We start from the raw sequence: 26446 nt of genomic DNA, 5'->3' as shown, positions 1-26446 counted from the left end.
CCTTTCTATCTTTAAATCTACAACCCTATAATATTTAGATGTAACAGTTCCAGCAAACTGTTGGCAGCCTGGACACCTGACTAGGCTGGGAAAACAAATAAAATCTAGGGTGACCTCAAATAATTCAGTAATTACTGATGGTGCATTTTAAAATGTTTTCATGCACTTATTGAAGTGTGAAAATGGCAGTTCTTGGTACCATAAGACTTAATAAGCAGGGCAGTGGCACAGAAGATAGAGCACTGGCCCCAGAGTCAGGAGGACCTGAGTCCAAATCCAGCCTCAGACACTTGACACTTAGTAGCTGTGAGACCTGGGCAAGTCATTCACCGCAATTATCTCATCCCCCACAAAAAAAAAGACTTAATAAGTCAACTTTCCCTACAATAACAACATGACATAACTGTTCAGCAGCTTTTTCGTGACACAAAAATTTAGGGTTTGTAGAAATGTGTCCTTAAGACAATAAAGGAACTTTTCCTAATGAACTTTCCAATCAATGAAAACTAGTGACTATTAACCTTAAGGTTTTCTACTAATGAGAAGTCCCTTACTAATCATCCTTCCCTTTTATTGCACCCTAATTCAGAATTTTTTTCTGAAGAGCTAAGTAAACTGGCTCCCTAACCCTTGCATATGGCTTACTTACCTAAGTCTTCTCTGCTTCTGCCTTTCTTACATCAACTGTGCACCAAGTCCTTTCTCTCCTTCTTACTTTAAAATATACAATTTCATATCTTCCATGTACTTTTTCCAGATTAACTGCATCAGGTTTTAATCCATTCTGGCAAACTTCTTATAGATCTATAGTTGTGATTAGTTATGAATATATTTGTATATAATAGTATTCCACCCCTGTGTAGTCAAACTTTTATTCCTGCCTTCATCCTCCCAAAATTGTTTCTTCTGTTAGTTTCTAAACATAATGGACATCATACGTACTTAAACACCTGTCCATTAATGTAGAGAGCTCAGGATGTCCTCCTTCATCAATATAAATTATTGGTTCATATTTTAAGATAGGTCTTATTCTATTCTACTTTCTAAACTTCAGATGGAAGCTAAAGTCAAAGAGAAAACTGGAAAATGTGGGGGAAAAAACAAAAAAAAACCTTTTGTCTTCTGTTTTTCTGGTACTCTACACAAATGGTACAATTTGTAAAAAATAAGAATAACTTGGTTGGCTTTTGGTTGATTCATAAATTGTGAGTAATTTTTCATCATACTCACCAGAATTTTCATCCATTTGACACACACTGTCTAGTACCTCTTGGTCACCTTCTGCAGCTATATAAGCCCATGTATCAGTCTCATCCCTTGTACTTCTTCTCTCCTTGTATAATTGCTTACTTTCCTTAGTTCTGTAGTCTTCAGAAAAAGTTTCTTCTCTTTTCCGATTATTCTCTGAATAATCATTTTTTTCTTCTGGTGTTAATGTAAATAAATCAAACGCATTCCTCATTTCTTTAAATGCTAGTACATAATAAAGAGTTTTATGATAAACATTACAATCACAAATTCTTATTGAAAAACAAAATATAAAATTCCATTTTACAGATACTCTAAGAAAAACTGTTGCTTCTACTTGCTAATATGACTGGTTGTGAATAAAGCAGTACACCCAAATTCATCACCAGAATCAACAAGTCTCAGTGTGTCATTTTTATTGGTTGTAAAATATCCAATAAAGCTCACAAAAGTGACTGATACGGCTCCTCTCCCTCCCACAACCTAGGTCTCATTCTAGGACCTTGACCTAAAAAGCTAAATCTCTCTTTTTTTTAGTTCACTGCCCCCACCTGGATTAATTCAGACAAATTTCCAAAATAAAACTTGCCCAAAACTTAGGTCTAGGATATCCCCAAATGTGGGTAGCAGTATTCCCAGATCCCACACAGGCACTTACCTAACATACAATACAATTACTGGGTAGAGAATAGCCTTCATTTTACCCCAGAGAAAATGCATAGGATGTTAATGCCTCAAAGGAGCCCATTAATAAATATATAAGCAAAAAAGGAATGTGAATTCTCCATGATTTCTTAGAAAGTACAGATCTCTAGTTCTACTTTTAGGCACTATGAGGAGTCAACTTGTCTTAAAAAGGTCTATTTATAAGAAACATTTAAAAAATAAACTATATTTGTTAAAAATACTGTAAAATTCAATTATTTATACTCACTCTTTATTCCTTTTTGCTCTTTTTTCCCCCTTTCTTCCTTGTCAGAATCATACCTTTTCTGATATTTTTCTTTTGCTTCATTTTTCCGCATTTCTTTCTCCTGATAATGAAAGCAAGATACAAATGGGATTGGAAAGTGACAATATATAGTAAACAGAGTCCTTTAAACAATAAAAAACATGGCATGAAGGCCATGAACTCTATTTTCCTATGACAAAAATATCAAATCTTAAAATTTTTTTCCTACAACTCTGGACTATGCTTCTTCCATTTGTTAACAGATAAAAATGATATACTTATAACATTGAATAACTTAATGTTTCATCACACATCCATCAGGTTACAAAGATGGGAAAACATTACTAGGATTGCAGCAAGAAAGTAATGTTCTGGTAGTAGTTTAGTTTCATAATCAACCTTTTTTTCTCCCCTTTGTATATGAGAATGTTCATGTTTCTCAGTGTTTAAGTTTAGAATAACAAAAATGAATTATTTTTAAAAATACAAGCATGCAAATTTCCTGCTATTGAAAGTGAACTGGCCCAGTTATTCTGAAAAATGATTTGAAATTACTGAAGTTAAAATTTAATTCATATGTTTATATTTCACTACTGGGGCTCTGTACTCTGAAGATATTTATAGACAACAGGAAAAGATCCATACATAGAAAAATATTCATAGCAGAATTACTTGTGATGAGAAAAAAGTTAGAAAGAAATTATATGCCCAACTGGAGAATGGACAAATCAAATCATTATATATATATATATATATATATATATATATATATATATATGAATGTATGAGAATATTATCACATCCTAAATTACGAACATGAAGAATGCAGAAAATTGTGTGAATACCTTAATATCAAAGTTGAAAGGCATATCCTTTTTTTTCTTTGTTAATCAATAAAGTAACTGCTTTCAGTAAATGAACTTTGCAGATGCTGTGTTTGAATGTTTATTAATAGTAATAATAGCATTTATATATCACTTTCAAGTTTGTCAAATGCTTTACAACTATTTCTTCATTTGATCCTCACAATAACCCTGGGAGGTAAGTACTATTATTATCCCCATTTTACTGAGGCAAACAGTGGTTCAGGGACTCGCCCAGGATCATAAAGCTAGTAAGTGTCTGAGACCAGATTTGAACTAAGGTCCTCCTGACTCCAGGGTCATCACTGTATCCACTGCACCACCTATAAATTCCGGTAAGAAAGTGTTTGAGAAGTATCTAATTTGTTAAAACAAAATTTATCAAGTAAATTTTTAGAAGATCTATGAAAATCAGTGAAGCTAGAACAAAAAAGACACTTAAGAAAAATACTTTGCAGCAAATAAGATACACAGAGAATTAACACAAATATGTAAGGTATATATATATATATATGTATATATATATATATATGTCATTCTCCAATGAATAACCATTTTTAGTAAAATGGATAAAAAAAGGTTACGAACACATAATTCTAGATAAAAAAAAAACTACAAACTATGAACAATATGAAAGATCAGGCTAAATAACTACCAAGAGGAAAAATGCCTATCACAAATATTTTGAGATTTCACTTCATCCCCAGTATAATGGGAAAGATGACAGAAAACAGAAATTGTCAATGTTGGAGGCTCTATGGGAAGACAAACAGAAAGATACCATTTGTATTCAAATATACATATAAGCATTTGGGGGGTGAGGATGGCAAAGATTTGGAAATAAAGTAGTTGCTGATAAACTAGGAAATGGTTAAATAAATTGTGTTATAGCAGTGTAATGACATCACTGAAAATTAAAATATGGAGAATTTACATAATTATGAAATTACATGCACTGAGGCAGTTAAGCAAGTAGAACCAGGATACACAAAATGTGTGTAATAATATAAATGGAAAGAACAAAAAAAAGTTCTGAAAAGAAAAACTAATTGAATATTACAATTTTTATTGCATCGTAAAGCAAATTTTAGACTGTGATGACTAGTTCTGGAGGGTTGAACGTTATATAAACAAATTCAGGCCACCGAATAAATAAATAAACTAAGAACTTTTATTCTGTTTTGCCAAGAGGCCTTTTCTAAGATAATGGCTAATGTGCAAGACATAAATTGCTAGGATCTTGAAAAGTTTCTCAGAGTTCAGCAAAGACTGGGACCCTAAGTCCATTAGAACATGCCTAAAGTTAGTCACAGAATGAATCTGCCCTTTTGCTCATCTTGAAGGATAGCTCTGAGAGCACAGACAACATTTAATATCTTGCTTCTCCACTGTTACCCTAGAACCTTTGGGAGGCAAAGAAAACTAATATATAAACAAAATATGAAATTTTTCTGCACAAAAAGGGAAAGCAAAGAATCATCTTTGGAGCTATTCATTTCTTCGTACTACCTATACCTCCTCCTCCATCCCAAACTCTTTCCAGACACCTATCATTTCCCTCCCTCCACCCCCCAATCTGTTGATCTAACACACTTGGGTATTTGCAGCATCTTCTATCTAGCTCTCCTGAAGTCTCAGTTGTAGATAATAATCTAACTTTTACATATAGGCTCTTTCCCCCCCCTTTAATAGAGTGCATTATTTACTAAAGGGGAAAACCAACTCATTTGGAGCTCCAAGATGCAGGAATTAAGATGGGCAAGAAAAATTGATAAATCCTCCTTTTCATTCAACGAAAAAAATCCCATGAACTCGGGGAACAAGTACTAATTCAGTCCAGAGAAAATATATTGGGGAAAATATTGAGCACTGTGTTATTTCAGGTATTGGCAAGAGCCCACGCTGGGGAGCTGCAAACTTTTAGTGTTCTCAAGGTAGTGTGATGCAGGGTAAAGTCTGAGCACCTCCTTACCAGCCTGACATCTGCAAGTTCCTGACCTGGGATTTGGTCTGTCCCTTCTTGGAGTTCCAGTAGACTGTTGCTAGATCCAGTCATTTTCAGTCAGCTAAAAAGCTCGGCAGGTTCAGAATGACAGAATGAAGGCTCCTCTTTGGTCTGGGATTCTTGTCTTGGTTATTCAGTCACAAGCTTCAGACTGAGCAAGTGGCTAGAACCAAGACCCTGCTCTGCTTCCCAGGGTCAGGGCCACACAATCGCTACTTGCTTCTGTGCTTACTCCTTGCTTAGTATAAGCTAAAGGCCCATGACTGCTCCTTATCTGGTACCAAAGCTCCTAAGTAGATTCAAATAGTTGTTAATGGTTCAAAGTAACTGTAGTAGGATGCTTCCAGCGGAGTCATCAAAGGATCTGCATTTGACTTTGTTCAGTTTAACACTTTATCCAAGATTCAGATTCAAAGAAGGCATATTCATTAACTTTGCATATGACACAAAGCTGGGACAGCTAGCTATCAGGATGGATGAAGGCATTAGGACCTAAAAAGATCTTAAAAGGCTACAGCATTGGGATGACTTTAATAAGATGAAATTCAACTCCAACAAATGTAAAGGTTTATTCTTGGGTTAAAATTGACTTCCTAAGTTTAACATGAATAAATGAAAATGCATTTATTAAGAGCTTACTATATGGCAAATACTGTGCTAAGCACTAGGGATACAAATTTAAGTAAGCAATATAGTCCCTGCCCTTTAGATAATTACATTATGGAAGCTTATATTTTTTTTTTTCAACTGAAAATTCTAGATTTTGGCTATCTTGTTACTGGGAGTTTTCATGAGCAATTTTCTTTTATGACTTCTTAAAACATGCATAATTTCTTTTTTGGTCATGACTTTCAGGTAGTCCAATGATTCTTAAATGATATCTCCTTAATCTGTTTTCCAGGTCAGTTGTGTTTGCTATGAAACAAATGCCTTACATTTTTCTTATATTTTTTTTCAGTCATTTCTTTTCTTTGCTTTAATATTTCTTTTTGTTTCATGAAGTCATTAACTTTTTTGAGGAGCCATTCTAATTTTGAAGTAGTCTGCTGCTTGGGTAAGGTTTTGTACCTCCTGTGCCAAGCTGTTAATTCCCTTTCCAATTCTTTCTTTTATAGCTTTCATTTCTTTTCTAATTATTTCCTCTAAACTCTCATTTATAAAATAATTTTAAACTTTTTAAAAACTCTTAACTTCATCTCTTCCAAGAATTCTAGTTGAATTTGTGCCCAAACTGTTTTTCTTTGAGGCTTGCTTATAGATATTTTGAAGTCAATCTCTTCTTCTAGATTTACATACTGAGAGTTCTTGTCACATAATAGCTTTTAATGATAGGATTTTTGTTTGTTTGCTCATTCTTCCTGCCTACTTTATGACTTCCGGTCAGGATCAGTGTACCTCTGGAGGGAATGTCTTGGCTGTGCTTTTGTCCTCTCGAGACCCGCTGTTGTTTTCACAGGGTATGGGGTACTGTGTTATTTCAGATAACAGCAAAAGCCCAGTCCTCAGTACCTCAGTGGATCTGTGACACAGCACTGGGCAGTAAGTGGTAGCGCTACCAGCTGGCACTTATTACTGCCCCCTGCACAAGGTTAAGCCCCTCTAAGGGTCTGCAACTCCTTCTTGTCCTATTGCACAGCCATGATGGAAAACAGCATGCACCATGGTCCTAGTTAATCCCCTATCCTCAGTGTCTATAGACTTGTCTACCTCCCTTTACTGACCTGTGGTAGAAAAATGACTCACTGTGATTGTTCTCTTGGATTTCCCAGTCAGGACTTAGTCTGGAGTTTGTTCCAGATCTTTGTGGAGTAGTAACAGAGGAGAGCTCAGCTGTACTTCTCACTACTCTGCTATCTTGGCTATTTTCTAATATTACATTCTAACAGGAGAAAACAACACATATAGAAGACCAGTGGCTAGGGAGGAGTGTTTTGAACAGGAAGTAGGAGAGAATGCTGAATGGAGTCAAAGGGCAAATGACTGGCATGTCTGTTCCAGGAATAGTAGTATTCATCTGATTACTATTCTAGAACTAGAATTAGAAAAAGGGGTAGAAGGGTAGATATCTCTTGAAAATGGTGAAATGAGCCTGAGACTAGGCAAAATAAAGTGAATGTTCAACAACAAGAGCCCGAGGTCACAGGAATGGGAGCACTTACTTAAAAGTAATATGTCACAAAAAGATAAGGAAGTTTTAATGGATTTAAAGCTCATTTTGAGTCAACAGTATAGTAAGACAGCTAAAAAGGCTAATATGATGCTGAGCTCCTCCAGTAGATTATAACTTTTCTTAGGGCAGGGATAGTCATTTGCCTCTTTTAATATCTCCAGCACTTAGTACAGTACCTGGTACTTAATAAATATTTACTAATTAAGAAAGGCATGGCATCTGGGACAAGGAAGATGATGGTCCTTTGTTTTTTGCCTTTATCATACCACATGTGGAGTCTCAGTTTTGGGGACAATTGTTAAGGTAGAACATCAAAAATCTGGAAAACAGGGCAACCAGGATGGGGAAGGTTGTCAAGATTATGTTAAGTGAAGATTGGGTAAAGAACTAGGGATGCTAAGCCTAGATAAGAGAAGACTCAGAGAAGAGGACAAGGCACATTACACATCTTCAAATTTCTGGGGGGCATCAAGGAGAAGAGTGAAAAATTATGTTCAGTTTGCCATTAGAAGGTAGAAACAGTAGCAACAGATATAAGTTGCTGAGAGGATCTGGGCAGTGATTGCCACAGAAAGGCAGGGAAACCTATGCATCCTTCTGACAGATATCTGTAGTTAGTGGGAACCCAGCAGGGCATGACATGTCCCTACATCCTTGTCACAGATGCACATACAATGTTTTATACTAACTACTAGGTGGATTTTAACTCAACTTGTACAGAAAAGTGGGGAGGCAAATAATTAACAAACTATCTAATGATCAACACCATGATGCTTACAAATTTTCTAGAATTTCTGAGGAGAGCATAGCATAGGAGATAGATAAAAAGCAGAAAAGAAAAAACATGAGAGTATAATTTCAGAGGACCAACGTTTCCCCAGGTATCATCATCATGAACATCATTCTAACAGCTTATTTATAGAGTTTTAAAGCTTGCAAAACACTTTCCTTACAACATTCTTGTGAAATATGTGTGTACAGTGTCTCTTTTATATACGTATAAAAACGTGTTATTATCTCCATTTTATAGATGAGCAAACTGAAGCTCTGACATCTTAAGCCCAAGGTTACACAGTTTGGCTGGATCTGAAGTTAAGTTCTTTGAGTTCAAGTCCAACACCTTCCACTACACTATACTAAGTCACCTCAAAGGCACAACTGAATGAAATCCACTCTGACACAGCAGAGGTTGGGGAAGTTTCTTTACATTACATGCAAATTCATATCTCTATCCTTTAGGAGGTTAAGAAGGGTGAATCATTGTGCTGAAGGCACAAGGTCTTGTTGGAGATGCAGGATGTCATTCTCTTTCATTGAGCCTATAGGAAGACTTAATAAAGTAATGATGATCAAAACATATCTTTCTGTTTATTTCCTGTCTCTGTTATCTCTGGAAGATTTATGAGAAGAATTATATAAGTTAGAAAACCTAAAATTAGTAGCATGAACTTTTCCCTTCAGAAAAATAACAATAGCTAACATTTACATAATGCTTTAGTTCGCAAAATATTTAACATGTATTATTTCATCTCATTTGAATACACACTGATTATTCATTGAGACAAAAAAAATAACCAGCCTGTATCGATTTCCTGTCCTTATGAGATAATATATGTACAACTTTATACAAACGTTCCCTATTACTTGGTTGAAGAGACACATTACTATCCAAATGTACTTTAAGAAATACCAGTCACTCCTTCCCCAATTCATGTAAAAGGAGACTGAACAAATGCTGGAGCTACAGAACCCACAAAATAACACAGAGAAGCTAACCTCCTGCTGAGGACAGCCCAGCATTGGCCAGCACAGCAAGTGAGACGGAGGTTTTAGCCCCAGGGCGGGCCTGACCAGCCCCAGGCCAGAGGGACTCCAGATCACCAGCAGCTGTGGCCATTTCCAGATTTATGAACACACAGATGCGAAGGACAAAGTGAGAGGTCAGTGCAGTGTGGACTTTGGGACGAGTAGTTGGAAGAGAGTAGGCTTTAGCCCCCAGGGCAGACACTGAGCTGCCTTGGCATAGTCTGAGCCACATGGCAGCTTCAGCTCCTGGCCTGCAGACTGTAGGGGGACCAAGCAACCAGTCTGAGGGGTAATCACTCTTGCTTTAACCTGCTTGGATCTGGATTGCAGTCTAGGGTGGAGGTCCTGGGGTGTGTGACCAGCATGCCAGAGTGTGAGGAGGCTTCAGAGAGGGCACCCAACTAATACCTCCAGCAGCTGAGAAAACCCCAACATTTGGGACTGAAGCTCCCCTGTCTGATGGCAGAGTCCTACTGTGGCAAAAAGTCCAGGGGTCAAGTGACTGAGAGGCAATGTGACCAGGCAAAGGAAGCAAAACAAACAGAAGAACCCAACATTAGACTCCTATTTTGGGGACAAAAAGGAGCAAAGCATGGAACAGGAGGAAGACAGTGAAATCAGAACTCCTGCACCAAAAACTTCAAAGGAAAATAGGAGCTGATTACAGGCCATAGAGGACCTTAAGAAGCAGATAAGAGAAGGGAAGGAAAAATTGGGAAGAGAAATGAGAACGATGCAAGAAAATTATGAAATGAGAGTCAACAGCCTGACTGAGGAAAATTACACCTTAAAAAACAGACTAACTCAAATGGTAAAAGAGGCTCAAAAAGGCAACGAGGAGAGGAATGCCTTAAAAAGCCGAATTTGCCAGATGGAAAAAGAATCTCAAAAGCTCAATGAGGAGAATCATTCCCTCAGATTTAAAATGGAGCAAAGGGAAGCTAGTGACTTTATGAGAAATCCAGATGATGTTAAATAGATCCAAACAAATGAAAGAATAGAAGGTAATGTGAAATATCTCATGGGAAAAACCACTTACCTGGAAAATAGATCCAGGAGAGAGAATTTAAAAATTATTGGACTACGTGAAAGCCATGATCAAAGAAAGAACCTAGAAATCATCCTCCAAGAAATTCTCAAGGAAAACTGCCCTGATATTTTAGAACCAGAAGGCAAAATGGAGGTTAAAAGAATCCACCGATCACCTCCTGAAAAAGATCCCAAAAAGAAAACTCCTAGGAATATTATAGCCAGGTTCCAGAATTCCCAGATCAAGGAGAGAATATTACAAGCAGCCAAGAAGAAACAATTTGAATATTGTGGAAACACAATCAGGATAACTCAGGATCTGGCAGCTTCTATACTGCGGGACTGAAGGGCCTGGAATATGATATTCTGGAGGGCAAAGGAGTTGGGATTAAAACCAAGAATCCCCTACACAGCAAAACTGAGTATCATGTTTCAGGGGAAAATATTGTCATTCAGTGGAATAGAGGACTTTCAAGCATTCTTGATGAAAAAACCAGAGTTCAATAGAAAATCTGACATTCAGATACAAGAAACAAGAGAAGCCTGAGAAGGTAAACAGGGAAAAGAAATTATAAGCCACTTATCAAAGTTGAACTATTAACATTCCTACATGGAAAAACGATAATTGTAACTGATGAAACATTTCTCAGTATGAAAATAGTTGAAGGGAATAGAAATACATATATATATATGTATATATATATATGTGTGTGTGTGTGTGTGTGTGTATATATGTCTATATCAGAGGGTATACGGGCATATAAATACATATGTGAATGTGTGTATATATGTTTACAGGTATACATAGATAGAGGGCACAGGACCAATTTAATAGGAAGGGATGATACTTAAAAGGTGAAATTAAGAGGTGAGAGAGGAATATAATAAGAAGAGATGGAGAGAGACAGAATGGGATAAACTATCTCATATAGAAGAGGCAAGGGAAAATGGTTACAATGGAGGGGAAGAATAGGAAGGCAAAAGGGAATGGGTCAACCTTATTCTCACTGAATTTGGCTCAGGGAGGGAATGACATACACACTAAATAGGGTATCTCACCCCTCAGGAGAGTAGCGGGGAAAGGGATGACAGGGGGTATGATGGAAGGGAGGGCAGGCTGGAGGGGAGGGAAGTTGGAAGCCCTCACTTTTGAAAAGGGATGGGATCAAAGTAGAGAACAGAACAAGTTGGAGGAGGGATAGGAGGGAGGGAAATATAGTCAGTCTTTTACAGTTTATCTACTATGTTAATGTTCTGCATTAGCTACACATGTACAACCTATACTGAACTGCTTATCTTCCCAGTAAGGGTGGGTGACAAGGGAGGAAGGGAATGAATCTGGAATTCAAAGTTTTAAAATCAAATGTTTAAAATTATATATATATACATACACACATACATATATACATACACACACACACATACACACACTATTATTAATATCATTTTACACGTAATTGGGAAATAAGATATACAGGCATTGAGGCATAGAGATCCACCATGCCCTACTGGAAAAGTTGAAGGGGGTATGGGAGAAGATATGGGAGAGAACATATTGGAGGAGGGGATATCCTGTGGGATTGCTATTTTGGGGTGGTGGGTAGAGGAAAAATGGGGAGAAAATTTGTAACTCAAAGTCTGGCAGAAATTAATGATGTAAATCAGATGTTAATAAAGCATTTGAAAAATGAAAACAAACAAAAAAAGAAATACCTGTCACAATTTTAAAATGGACAAAAACAACAACAAAAAGACCAAACATATAATTACATTAACTCCTTTCTTTAGCATAATCTAACAGAGGTATCATGCTGAAAGACCAAAAATAGATGACAGGAAGAAGTAAAATTGAATATTAATATTTATAAGAATAAGATAATCTATTCAATAAAAGACTAAAAGAATACCTAGGTGACAGCGCTATGAAGTTTATTTTTGGTGTATAACAATTTACCATTCATTTATTTGAAGGGACTCTGCCATTCAGGTAATATTTAAAATTATTTTGTTCAAATATCTTCTAAACCCATTCCTCTAACAAAATTTTAAAACAAGCAAGCAAGAAGTCCACAGCACCCTTTCTACGCACTGTGGAAATGGATTTTTATAAGATTAGGAGCAGGAAGAAGCTGAGGAGAAGCTAGCCAACTTACAATAGTCTGTCAGTCATCAGTAATTTAGAGACAAGAGGCTCAATGGTACCCTTAAAATTCCTTAATAATCCCATGCAAGATTGGGTGGCTAGGTGGTACAGTGAGTAAAGCGCCGGCCCTAGAGTCAGGAGGACCCGAGTTCGGTTCCAGCCTCAGACACAACACCCACACAAAAAACTAGCCGTGTAACCTTGGGCAAGTTACTTAACCCCAACTGCCCTCCAAAAAAACAAAAGAACAAAAACCCATGCAAGAAACATTGTCTTTATGTGGTTTCTTTCCTCTAGTTTACTATTTTCTCTATGGTATGCACAAAAAAATATTTTCCCCAATTACTTTCCCCATATAGTTAATTCAAGCAACATCCTTTTATTCTTAACCTTTCCTCTTCTAGCAGTGAGTGACTTACCTCCCCAACTGAATCAGTAGACTTTCGACCTCCTTCGCTACCCAGTTTTGGGCTCTTCTGAATTTGAGCAGCTGTAGGTATTAATTTATCTACCTCTACAAAACCCTTGAGTTTTTCTTGACTCTTTTGCTTTTTGTACAAATTTTTCTTCTCTGAGTATGGGTCCTTATTTTCTACTTTTCTAATTTCTTCTTTATATTCTTCAACTTTCTTTAATTTCTTTTTTTTCCTTTTTGTTCTGACATCAACATCTTCTTCAGCACTTGCTGTATCATCTGGTTGTTTATCAGAAATCACATCTTGAATTATGTCATGTTCTAATTTATCTTTTCCACTTTTAAATTTCTGTTTATCTCCTCTGTTATCAGAAGGTAAATCTTCACTGTCATCATCAGCCAACTGAGAAAGTGAATCATCAAATGTACTTGATTCAGATTCTAACAGAGATTCACTAAGTTTTTCTCTCTTTTTTTTGCTTTCTTTAAAATCGTCTCTTACTCTCCCCTTTGAGTCTTTAGTTTCACCCCTTTTTACTTTCTTTGTTTCTTTTAAATCATCTTTTCTGGTCTTTTTGTACTCCTTTAAATCTTCTTTGGAATCCAAAATCCTTTTCTTGGACTTTGAATCAAAGACCAAATTTTCTGAGGAATTTTCTTGCTGTGTTTTAGACTTCTCCTTTAGTTTACCAGATTTCCACTTTCTCTTTTTCAAATCATCAGGACTTTTGTCTTCTCTGTGTCTTGATTTTTTCTTCTTTTTCTTGGGGGAAATGTCCTCTTTTGTTTCACTTTGCCAATCGCTGTCAGATTCTGCCTCAAATATGTCATCATCATTCAAAACTAGTCTCTATAAAATAAAGATATAAAAGGTTAAAAATACTTAAATCCTATTTTGCCTTCTAACATTTCTTTTACCTGACTTCCAGCATAAAAAACTTCTAAAAGATTCAAAAGTTTAAAAAGTTTCCATGAACAGAAGAAAAAAATTTTTAAGGCAGTCTCTAAAATTAAGTTCTATGATACTATTACTATTTCTTAATTTGAAACACTGGTCACACAAAAGAAAAAAAAAGTCAGTCAATTAAGGATAAACACTGGTAAGAGGAATAGAAAAATTGTATCAGCAGCTAGGTGGTACAAATGGATACAGTACCAGCCCTAGAATCAGAAGGACCTGATTTCAAATATGACCTCAGACACTTGACACTTATTAGCTGTGTGACCCTAGGCAAGTCACTTGACCCCAACTGACTTGAGATAGAGAAAAGAAAAATGGTGTATCTTGTCGAATTAGTCAGCAAAAACTAAAAAAACAAAACAAAACAAAAAACCACAAACAGGAAAAGTCATTGTTATAATTAGTAGGCGACAAAAAACAATATATCATTTATATTACATATTCTCTTAATACTATTTTATCAACAATTTTTTTGAGAAATTTTACAAGGTAACATACCATAGAAATTAACTTTGTGCCCATTTTTCTTGGTCACTAACATATGGGACAAACATTTTATCTAAATCATACAAAAAAATTTTTTTTGGTTCTCAGAAAAGCCTCTGAAATTTGTGGACATAGTACAGAATTTTAATAATTCAATTTTAAGCACCAGCCCTGGAGTCAGGAGGACCTGAGTTTAAATCCGGTCTCAGACACTTGACACACTTACTATATGTATGACCTTGGGCAAGTCACTTAACCCCAATTGCCTTGCCAAAAAACTTTTTTTAAATTTAGCTTTGAAGGAAAAACATAGCAACAACCATATGTATAGTAAAATATAATTTAAAATTTGTTAAATACTCAAAAGTATTACCCTTTTTAATATGGAGAACAGCATCTCATAAAAATCTACAAAATCTGTCAACTGTGTATAAATAAAACACTAAACAAACAACTTCAATGTTTCTAAAAAGCATATAAAAATAAGCATAAATAATAATATTAGATATTAATTAAATTAAAAATTAAATATTATTAATAATAAATAATAAAAGAGCATAAAAAAGCATATAAAACCAAATCTTATTTACCTTTTAACTTTTATTATATAAGCAGAAATATGTTCTTATGGGAAAAAATATAAGCTAAGACCACACTTAACAATACAGGACAAAAGTAAAAGTTACAAAAATGATCTTCATATCTTTTGAATAATACTACTGTTAAGAATATGACCTGAGGGGCAGCTAGGTGGTGCAGTGAGTAAAGTGCCGGCCCTAGAGTCAGGAGGACCCGAGTTCGGCTTCAGCCTCAGACACTTAATACCCACACAAAAAAACTAGCCATGTAACCTTGGGCAAGTTACTTAACCCCAATTGTCCTCCAAAAGGCAAAAAAACTCAAACAAACCAAAAAAACTCCCAAAGAATATAACCTGAAAGCATTTTCATAAATAAAAAGTTTGTTATCTGCTCTAAATTGTCATAGAATAGCTTTATATAAAATTTGCAAAAACCTAGACGCAAACTATATGACGAACAATAGGGAAATGTGTAAATATAAAGTGTGGTACACATTAATGTAATAGAACACTAATACAATTAAGACTGAAAATTAAGAAGACTACAAAGAAATCAAGAAACATATTCATAAAATATTACAAAGTAAAGAAAGTTGAATGATAAAGTACATACTTATACCCATATATATTACAGAATATGTGAATAAGAATGGACAAGTGACTAAAAATGATTAACTTTGTGTTAGTGTATACTTTATACACTGAAATTAATTTAAATGTAAATAACTTATTAACAGTTAAATTGTATTAATGTTCGTGTTAAGTTCTTAAAAACACTTAGTAAGAAAGAAAAAAATATAAAAAAAATTAGGACCAAAAGAACATTTTCTCCCATAAACTTTCAAAAGTCCTCATTTTAGGTCTACATAGAAGAAAGGACAAATGACATAAAAAATAATAGTGGTAGTTAGAAGGCAGGATCATTAATTTAAATCTATTAAAATGACATCTGTAGTCATTTTGAGATAATCTATCTTTCTTAAAGTATATTTTGCTTGACTTTAATATATAATTTTCACAATTTAATAGTAATTATGGATTTTAAAAGTATACACTATACAAAGTCCACATTTTCTGAAGCTAGTCACCTTCTTTGCCCACCAAACCATTGGAGGGCCTTGAGATGATTTGGGAATGCTATAAGCAGATTTGAAGGACTGCTCTGATGACTGGCAGCTTCTGGAAGATGGGACCAGCAGCAGTTACCAGAGATCAGACCCTTATACTATTTATATCAAGGGTGCGTGTAGAAATAAATAATGGAAAAGAAGGGGTACAAGTAGGTATGGGTATCTACTGGAGACTAAGCCCAACTTTAAACACCAATGATACACAATCTGGATGACAGACAAACCAAAAAACATCACTAGAAGCAACTGCCAAAGCAAAGTGAGCAATCAAAGGCCCAAAACATGGAAAAACTTGTCACCAAAGGCATGAATGAACAGATCAACAAGTGGAAGGAAAACAGCTAGAAAAGAAAGCAAAACAAGGATATCTTCCAGATAGAGTATTTTACTAAGGTTATTAATATGACTTGGGACATGAATATTGAGCAGAGTTGAAGGTAATGCATAAGTGTAAAAATTAGCCAGACAAGGAGCTACAAAGTGAGAAGACTTAATCAGTACTCTTAGATGGTGAATTTTGCTTAAGGTATTATTCTGTTCAATCCTCCAATATTCTCTCTAAACATTTTCTCATGTTCTTTTTTAACTTGTGTTGGAGTCATATTCCAAGACTATCTTTGGTCATTTTGTTCATGTGTTTTTCTACGTTTTCCATGTGCTGATGTTTTTAATTTCTTATAATACAAACTAAAAAGAAATACTATAAACAATTGGAAGAAATGTTCACATTCACAAATAAAAGAGACAAGTCTTCATCTCTGGCAGGTCCAAGTAAATTTGCCCATACTAGATTCCATCAGTTCGCCTGACTTGCTTACATGGCTTCGTTTAATAGCAACTTTTCCTTCAGGTAAGAGGGAAGGCTAACAAATTACTATCTGCCCTGCCACTGTCTTCTAAGGACTTCCTGGCCTTACCACTGGCCCTAATCTATATGCCTTGCAGTTCCTAACACTGTCATCTGAACTACTGACAACCTAAGGATGCCTGCTTGGGCATTACCATATGCCTTTCTAGTGACTTTTGAACTTTTCCCTTTGAGTAGCAGCTGAATGCCCTCATGTTGTCTTCTCCCAATTAGAGTTGTGAACCTGACCAACCTCTCTCGACATTCATTCCCTCAGCAGTTACCTGCTGGATATTTTAAGCTCAGCATGCCAAATACTGAATTCACCATCATCTTTCCCCCAAAGTCCTCTTCTAAACTTCCCTATTTCTATGATAAATGTTAGAGGTATGATAAAAAAAAAATTAGATATGAGAAAACTAATGTACTATTGGCGGAATTGTGAACTGATCCAACCATTCTGGGGACCACTGAACTATGCCCAAGGGCTATCAGACTGTACATACCCTTTGATCCAGCAATACCACTTCTAGGTCTATATCCCAAAGAGATAAAAAAAAAAGGGAAAAGGACCTATTTGTACAAAAGTATTTATAGCAGCTCTTTTCATGCTGGCAAAGAACTTGAAATTGAAGAGATACCCATCAATTGGGGAATGGCGGAATAAGTTATCGTATATGATGGTAATGGAATACTATTGTGCTATAAGAAATGACAAGCAAGATTATTTCAGAAAAACCTGTAAAGACTTACATGAACTGATGAAAAATGAAGTGAGTAGAACCAAGGGAACATAGTACACAGTAACAGCAACATTGTTCCATGATCAGCTGTGAATGACTAAGCTATTCTCAGCAATATAATGACCCAAGAAAATTCCAAAAGATTCGTCCTATCCACATTCAGAGAAGGAACTGATAGAAACTGAAGGCAGATCAAAGCATACTATTTTTCACTTTATTTTTTTCGTGTTTTTTTTTGTCTGTCTTCTTTCACAACATAAATAATACAGACATATGTTTTACATGATTACACATATATAACCTATATCAAATTCTTTACTGTCAGAAGGGAGAGAATTTGGAACTCAAAATTTGAACAAATGAATGTTAAAAATTGTCTTTACATGGAATTGGGAAAAGATAAGATTTAAAAAAACAAACTTCACTATTTCTGTAAAGGGCACTATTGTTTTTCTAATCTCCCAGATTTATAACCTTGACATTATTCTAAAATGTTCATCCTCACTCCATATAGCCAATCAGTTGCTTTGGCAACTGATTTCTACCTCTAAAACATTTCTACCTCTTTTCTGTACTTATACCACTAACACCTTATATGTGTGTGTATTATACACACAGTTATGTGTACATATAGAACGGTGTGTGTGTGTGTTGTGTGTGTGTGTGAGAGAGAGAAAGAGGTGAGAGAAAAAGAGACAAGAAAGCTTGCCCAAGTAACAGAGGATTAGTCAATTTCTGCTTCAAAATTCTGTAAACATAAATTTAACATGCAAACATCGATTATGTCCCTTTATTTACAACTTCAAAAGTAAAATTTTACATACTGACTTTCCATATAATAAAAGACACAGATCTATATATAAACAATGTTTATCTAGACAGTGTAGGAAGCTTTAATTAACTACATAAAGCTACAAGTAGGTATGCAATCATACTATATACTAGACTAGGGTAGATGCCTTCTGCAACTATAGACAGAAGCACTTGGTAGATGAAATTGTCAAGTGGTTATTTTGGTCCCAAACAAAATCCATATAAAATGTTTCTCAACTACTTCCTCTTCCCTATCCTTTTACCCCATTCAAATGAAGGTGATTGCTCTCAATTTTGGAAGGAGAATTGTGACTTAATCTACAAGATCCCTTTTAATAGAGTATAAGCTTCTTGACTACATGGATTTATGTTATTTTTTAAATCTTTGTATCCCTAGAAACTTAGCACTGCATACACTGCACAGTAGCATTCAAATTTAACCAGATTTAACTATTCATAGGCTTTGTTTTAATTTAAAAAAAAAACTTCTTAAAAGACCTTTCAATATTTTCTCCTAATCATACAATTTCCTGCTAGCTAAAACTTTACCTAGTTTTAGTTTTCTTCTATTTGAGCAAAAATCCTCTAAATCCCGTTTATCAATAACTCAATAGTTTAGTTCAGAGCAATACTTAGATGGAAAAGAAAAGTGTTTAACAGAAGAATAGTGGAAAAGAAAATTTACACTTGGTTGTCTCCATAAGCAACCATTTCAAATCTATCTACTCTTTGATGCAGCCTGCCTTCTTTTAAAGGGATCACAGCCTCTTTGCTGCTTCAATTTTTTAAAGATGCAGAGTTGCATTTTATGAGCTGCTTGGATTTTAAGTATAATTTTAAGTATGAGATTTTCATCTTGCTGACTTCAAAACCTAATATTCTGGTAAGAAACATCCTCGTGGAATACACTTAATAAATGTTTGTTGAACTTAACTGAATTTTAGTCTTATGTGATCAACTTGACAAATATTCATTATATTTTCCTACAATGAATTAAGTTTCTGGTATATCATAATATCAAATGAATAGTGTAAAAGTGGTCTTTAAGATGCTTGCACCATATAATAGGAGGCATGCTATAATAAAACAAAATTTCTCACTTACAAAATATTTAAGGTGACAAATCTATCCTTAAGATTATGTCACCAAAATCAAAGCTAACAAGCAAGCTGAACTAGAGATACTAATACAAGAACAAAATTTGACCTTGCAGGTAACACTGAGATTTGGTAGGATAGGATTCATGCATAGACTATGGCTCTGAAACTACACTACTTATTCAAAAAGGAAAAGGATAGGTTAAAGGAGGGGTGGGAGAGCTCACTGAAGAATAGTACTGAAAACTGGGAACTATGATGGTAAGCAAAAGTAGAGAATACTGAGGTGAAGATCTAGAGGTAGAACCAGATGTGACACCGTCACAGGAATATAATACAGATCGCTCATACTGAGCAGAGAAAAAGAGACAAGTAGTACAGAAAACAGATCAAAAGTCTGGCGTAAGGCATGATATCATAGTGGTAGGCAATTTGACAGCTACAAGATGCATCTTTTGACTAAAAACAAGACAGCTAGAAGCACACTAATACACTGTTGGTGGAACTATGAAGTAGAATCATGCTTGAAAATACATTTGAATTACACAAATAAAATAGCTAAAATGTTCATATACTTTGACCCCAAGATTCCTCTTCTAGGTATATACTCCAAAGAGATATTTGACAAAAAAGCTTCATATTCACCAAATTGTTTAAAACAGCATTTTTTGTGGTAGCAAAGAACCATAAACAAACTAGATGCCCATAGATCAAGAACTGGCCAAACAGAATGTAGGGCAATGAATGTAACAGAATACAACTCTGCTATAAGAATGACAAATGTTGGGGCGGCCAGGTGGCTCAGTGAGTAAGAGCACCGGCTCCAGTGTCGGGATGACCTGGATCAAATCCGGGCTCAGATACTCAGCACCACACCCAGAAATAACTGGCCGTGTAACCTTGAGCAAGTTACTTAACCCCGATTGCTTAAAAAAAAAAAATGACAAATGCAGAGAAGCATGGGAAGACTTTCATGAAGTTATACAGAGTGAAGTAAGCAGAGCCAAGAAAACAATATGTACAACAATTACAAAAACATAAGTAGAAAGAAAAAAATGAATGTTGCAAAATTTAAAACAATAACCTTGGTAAAATTTTCTTGTATAAATAAAACCTACGTAGCCAAGAACAGAAGGAATGCAGAAAACTGGGAAAAAACTTTCACAATCTCTCAGACAGAATATGATTGGGTTGGAATACTGCTGTGGTATAGGAAATGTTGAGCTGGTTGATTTAGAAAAACATGTAAAGACTTGGACTTATGAAGCATGAAGGAATATGCTATCCACCTTCAGAGAAACAGGCAAGTGGAAATAAGCACAGTACAGCCTCACATATATGTGTATGAGTGTGTGTATACATATATATGTATATAGATATAGATATCTGTGTATATGCATATGTGTATATATATCTATATATAATACAATAATATATTATATAGATATATAGATATCTCCCCACACTCAGGTGTAGCCTTCTTTGGAGGGTAGGGAGTAGGGGAAAAAATAAAGTAAAAAGTACACAGCACAGAACAAAAGAAAACCTACAAGGAAGCAAAGAAAAGCTGGACAGCTTTGAAATCAATGCATAATATTTATTATGTAGGTTTTCTTGAATTGGAAATTTATTATCTTATATTGAATCATCTCTTATGTTCTGCTGTGTAAATGGCATATTTCTTTTCTTATTTTGTATTTAAGTTTAAAATAAACTTTAAAACTAAAAAAACAAAAAACAAAATCAAAACCAATAAGCTTGATCCTGAAAAAAAAATGAGAGGACAATTCCCTTCATTTCTTTGATGTGTGTGCTGAGGGTGGGGGAGGGAAGGATGTAGAACACTATACATAATAAATTTTTTTCAATGGAATGATTGGCTTTGCTAAGTTTTTTGTTTTCTCTCTTTTTTAAAATTCTCTGTTATAAGGGATGGCTCCAAGGTGGAGAAAGGGAACAATACAGAAGGATATTTATATGATATAAAAACAAAAGATAGTAATAAAAATCTATTTAATTTTTTTTGGAGGGGGGAAGGCAAGGCAATTAGGGTTAAGTGACTTGCCCAAGGTCACACAGCTAGTAAGTGTGTCAAATGTCTAAGGCTAGATTTGAACTCCAGGGCCAATGCTCTATTCATTGCGCCACCTACCTGCCCCCATGTATCTAATTTTTAAAAAGCAAAGCAGCTGGGGGCAATTAAGTGGCACAGTGAGTAAAGCACCAGCTTCAGAGTCAGGAGGACCTGAGTTCAGATCTGCCCTCAGACACTTAACACACACACACAAAAACTAGCTGTGTAACCTTGGGTAAGTTACTTAAACCCAACTGCCCTCCAAAAGGAAAAAAAAAAAAAAAAAAGAGGGGTGGCCAGGTGGCACAGTGAATAAGAGTGCCGGCCCCAGCGTCAGGAGACCTGGGATCAGTTCCAGCCTCAGATACTTGGCACCCACACAAAATAACTGGCTGTGTAACCTTAAGCAAGTTACTTAACCCCAATTGCTTTAAAAAAAAAAAAAAGCAGGGGCGGCCAGGTGGCTCAGTGAGTAAGAGCACCGGCTCCAGTGTCGGGATGACCTGGATCAAATCTGGGCTCGGATACTCAGCACCACATCTAGAAATAACTGGCCGTGTAACCTTGAGCAAGTTACTTAACCCCGATTGCTTTAAAAAAAAAAAAAGCAAAGCAGCTAATAATTTCTTGTCTTGCCCTAATGAACATTAATTTCATCTTCCCAAAAATAGAACCACCACCAAAAGAAACTGCCATTCTGAATCAGAGTTTCACCAACAATGAGTTACAAAAGCACAAAATGAATGGAGGCTAGCAAGGAATGAACAATAAAAGGGTTGGGTTGGGGTTTTTTTTGTTATTGTTATACTGGGGTAAAGATGAAGATTAAAGTATTGGGATGTCTGCTTGGGGAAGAACAGGATGATGATTACAGGAAACAAAGAAAAAGTCCAATTACTCTTATTCTCTGCCAGGGGGAATTTTATCTTTGGATTGTAAATGGTAGTATAAATACAGTTAACAAAGGAAATTATGTTACTTAATTATCAAAACAGAATATCAATGAAATCCTCATTAATGATGTTTAATTCTCAGAATGTTAGTGTCTAGATTACAGTAGCTGTAATCTTCTGATCAAATTCTCAGTCATCAACCCTCTCTTGTTAAGTCAAGTATAAATTCAGTAGATACATTTTGTAATATCAACTCCTTGTTGCCATAACATACTGTTCTTCATATGCAACAGTGATGCTTACTGACCTTGTATAAGCAGAACACAAACTCAAAATTGCTTTTTAAATGATGATAATAGGATTTATCCTGAGCTGTCCACATTCTTTCAATCTATATTTCCCAATGCCCAAGGATTTACTTTTGTGAGATAATTAGCAGTGATTAGACATGCAATCTACAGCCTTGGAATAGACTTTTATTTTTTTGTGCCTTGATAATACTCATATCTAGAGGGATATATTTGGTGGTATAAGGTTACATATGAGGTTATACTTTCTGGGAATTCTAATAGTTCAACCCAAATAACCTCATAAAATAAAACTGATTACATTTTGACAGGAAATTAATAGTTACTGATGTGGGGGCATTTCTAAATAAGCTATCTCTATGAAGACTAATTACTTGTTAAAAACAAAGATCAAAACCAGTTCCAACAAAGAATATATATAAAGCAAGCAGTTGAGGCAACTCTGATTTGAGTTGGAAAAAATAGAAAAAGTACAAAAGAACAGATAATGACAAAGACTATTAACACTTTCTTAAGAAGCTTAACTGCTAAATCAATTACTTCAATGGGATCAAAAGACCCTACAAACTGACTCGGCCAGCAAACACTTGACCTCCTTGCTGCCAAGTAGACATACTAGAGCAACAGCTTAAGAATGGTTTATAGCATAATTTTTTTATGATCTTAAGGAACATGAGAATAAACGAGAATGAGCAACATAACCTCATAATTCAGCAAGAACAGTAGAGGGAAAAACAAATTTGCAGAAAACTTAGGAAGAGACTCAATAAAGTAAAATCAATGGACAGCATCTTAAGGATAAAATTGGAAAAGCAACAAACTAGCAAAAAATGTATAGGTACACTGCAACTGATATAAATGCCTCCTAAGTCAATACCTCCAATCCTACACCCCTACACCTACACCCATTGCCAATTCCTCCTGGAAGTCCTGCAATAACTGCAAAATCAAGACTTCTGGTCAAAATGATAGCCTGCATGGGAGGTAGACTGTCCCTCATAACTATTTCAGTAAAACCCTACAATCTGTAGCAGAAAGAATAATGATCAAGAATGAGAAACTATAGTGACTTCTTTCACCCCAGAAAAGCACAAGAGGTCAGTCACAAGTCGGTAGGCAAAAGAAAAGGGGACTTTCATCAAAGCCAATGCCAACAACAAACAGCCTCTCGATGTAACCAGAAACCAATCAGTTTTGTGTAGCCAACAAGGCTTTGTGTCCAAAATTCTGCAAGAGCAAAGGGCAGCCCTGAGAAACCCCGGGAGTGTGAACCTTTGAAATTCTAGGTAGCAGCAGTGGGCACTAATTGGCTCGATACAGCAAAACTCAGATCAGGCCAAAGGGCTCTGAGGTCCCCAATCCTCTGTCTTACGATGCCAGAAGTCCCTGAACATCCAGCATTCTTCACCTCAAAGCTCAAGGTAGAGTCTGAACTACAGGAGACAGAAATTAGTACAGAAACTCAAGGTAATAGCAAACAGGGGAGACTACCCCCTCAAGAAAAAGTATAACATAAAACTAGCCATGTGACCGTGGGCAAGTCACTTAACCCCAATTGCAGGGGTTAACCCCAAGGCAGGGGCCTTCCCCCCTCCAAAAAGAAAAAAAGAAGTGTAACAGAAGGTCAAGCCAGGTCAGAGAACAAAGCCACAATTCAGGAGCTACAAATGGATAGGTGAGAAAAATCAAAGAAAAACTCATATATCAAGAATTATGCAAATCTATAGATCTCCCCCCACAGGAGTAACTGCATAACTATGGTAAGCAGAGAGTCAAAGGAAAAAATGAACTTTCCACCAGGACTACATAATGAAAGAAGGGCTATAAAAAAACGAAACACAAGATCTTCATGATATAATTGAAATAAATAGCTTAAAAGAGAAAGTAGCAAATATTACTCAAGCAACAGACTCCCTGAAAACTAGAACAAATGAAAAAGAAATCAATGACTCTGAGACGAGAAAAATTAGAACGAATCAAAAGACTGAAAAAGATAGAAGATTCTTTATTGAAACAATCAAAAGGTCCTTCTCTCTAGCTCAAAAGGTAAAAAAAGGTTTGTAAACTTTTTTTTACAAGATGTTATGTTTAAAATTGTAAAGAAAAGCTAAAATAGTCACACTTAATGATTATGAATTAGGTACTTTTTCACACGAATCAAATAGCTTAATTTCATAGCAATAGGGATTATAAGAAAAACAAATTCAAGGGGGAACCTTGGACATCAACTTCAACATTACTCTTTTCCTAAATCTGTTAACAATGAAGAAATTGATTCACCTGAATTTTTCCTTCATTTCATGATGCTGAAAAGCAATGAAATGGCCAAAAGGTTAAGGAAGAAGAAAAAGTGCCATCTAGGTCAAATCACTCTCTGGACAATTTTAAATGGCTATATAATATATATTCATATTTCTGACAAAAGAGTTTTCTTGTAGAATTTTTGGTAAACAGCTATTACTTAGAAATAACAGACAAATAAAGAAAAGCACAGAGAATATGAACAAGTATAACAAAGAAAACACAATACCTGTATATCCTTCTTAACAGGTTTAGTTTTGTTATCAAAAATTTTTTTCCTAAATTCAAGAAGAACTTCTTTGCAGTCTTCAAGATGAACTTCTGGCTCCCAAGTATCATCATCAGAAGTATATCCTTTCCATCGAACTTTGTAAAGAATTTTACCCTGCAATGAGAAATAAAAAAACTGTATAAAAAACATGCCAAACCAAGGTTATCTGCTCATTATTCCTTATTAACAAAGCACCCACCAAACTATAATTGCTCAGTCTATGACAAAGGCTAAACCAGAATTCTGTTTCTAATACTACACATTATCTAAAATAATATATTGCATGCTATATTCTGTATAGTATAATTCCACAGGCTACATAATATTCAAGAGAAAATTTCCATGGTAGTAACTGTTCACTAACTCTGGCAATCTTTGAGAGGGGGTCAGAAAACATGATGAGTGAAGGGAAATAGGGAAAAAAAAGCCCTGGACACCCTAAATTCCTATCAAAATTGTAATTACTACATAGCTCATTAGTTTCATTTCTCTCAAAAGAGAATGGAGTCATATATGAACCAAACTATGGATCACATCTCACTATGGCCAGAACAAAGTCTCTCTATACTTGAAGGTACTCAGCCCTTCTCCTTACAATAACCTCACCTCATTATCCAGGCTTCTAACTTGACTAATTGCTAACCATTCCCTCTCCCTACCAAAAGATTTATTATTACACTCCTTGTTTTTCTGTCTCCTCCATCAAAATACACTTTATCATTCTTGTGTGTGATCCCTTCTTTATGATCTTCCTTCTATCGCATTTATGACTTTAATACCAATAGCACTAATTAGCACCAATATATTCACTATTTCTAATCAACAAACATTTATCAAGCACCCCCTGTATGCAAATCAGTGTCCTAAGCCATGGAGGATAGAGAAAAAGTTTAAGTTAAGTCATAGTTACTGGAATCATGGAGGCTGATATAGTTTAAGCTCCAAAATATTGCTGGTTCAAATTAATTTCTGAAACAAGGGTACAAATTTTGTTCATATCTTGAAACTAGTGGTTTAAGTACAAAGAGTATAACAATCTTCTTCTTGAATTGTATACTCTTAACTTCCACAAAGTTCTCCCTCTTAAAAAAAAAACTCCTTCAAATTAGCAAAATAAAGTTAATATTTTAGGGGCATAAACAAACCAACGACTTGATGAGTTAATAAGAGGAATACTGCCTTGGAGTCAAAGAACCTAGATTCAAGGACTGGTTCAACCATTTAATCATGAATGTGATTAAGGTACTAAACTTCTTAGAATTATACACACACACACACACACACACACACACACACACACACACACACACA

The 26446-nt window shown here is 35.4% G+C and overlaps 1 protein-coding gene across 2 annotated transcripts in view; it reads right to left on the bottom strand.

Annotated features, from left to right (window-relative positions):
• The window catches only part of MPHOSPH8 (M-phase phosphoprotein 8), a 75218-nt gene that overhangs the window by 42149 nt on the left and 6623 nt on the right, over positions 1 to 26446 (bottom strand). For both annotated transcript variants that reach the window (XM_069080048.1, XM_069080050.1), the window contains exons 2-5: positions 25094 to 25249; positions 12636 to 13481; positions 2183 to 2282; positions 1231 to 1473 (exon numbers count right to left, since the gene is read on the bottom strand). In XM_069080048.1, coding sequence (XP_068936149.1) covers positions 1231 to 1473; positions 2183 to 2282; positions 12636 to 13481; positions 25094 to 25249 — 1345 coding nt within the window. The remainder of the gene's footprint in view (positions 1 to 1230; positions 1474 to 2182; positions 2283 to 12635; positions 13482 to 25093; positions 25250 to 26446) is intronic.

This window comes from Petaurus breviceps, unplaced genomic scaffold, assembly GCF_028583685.1.
Source record: "Petaurus breviceps papuanus isolate PSGF00001 unplaced genomic scaffold, PetGlider_PUasm1.0 91133, whole genome shotgun sequence".
NCBI classification, from domain to species: domain Eukaryota; kingdom Metazoa; phylum Chordata; class Mammalia; order Diprotodontia; family Petauridae; genus Petaurus; species Petaurus breviceps.
The sequence above is the reverse complement of the archived record's forward strand: the minus strand, read 5'-3'. Positions and strand labels throughout refer to the sequence as shown.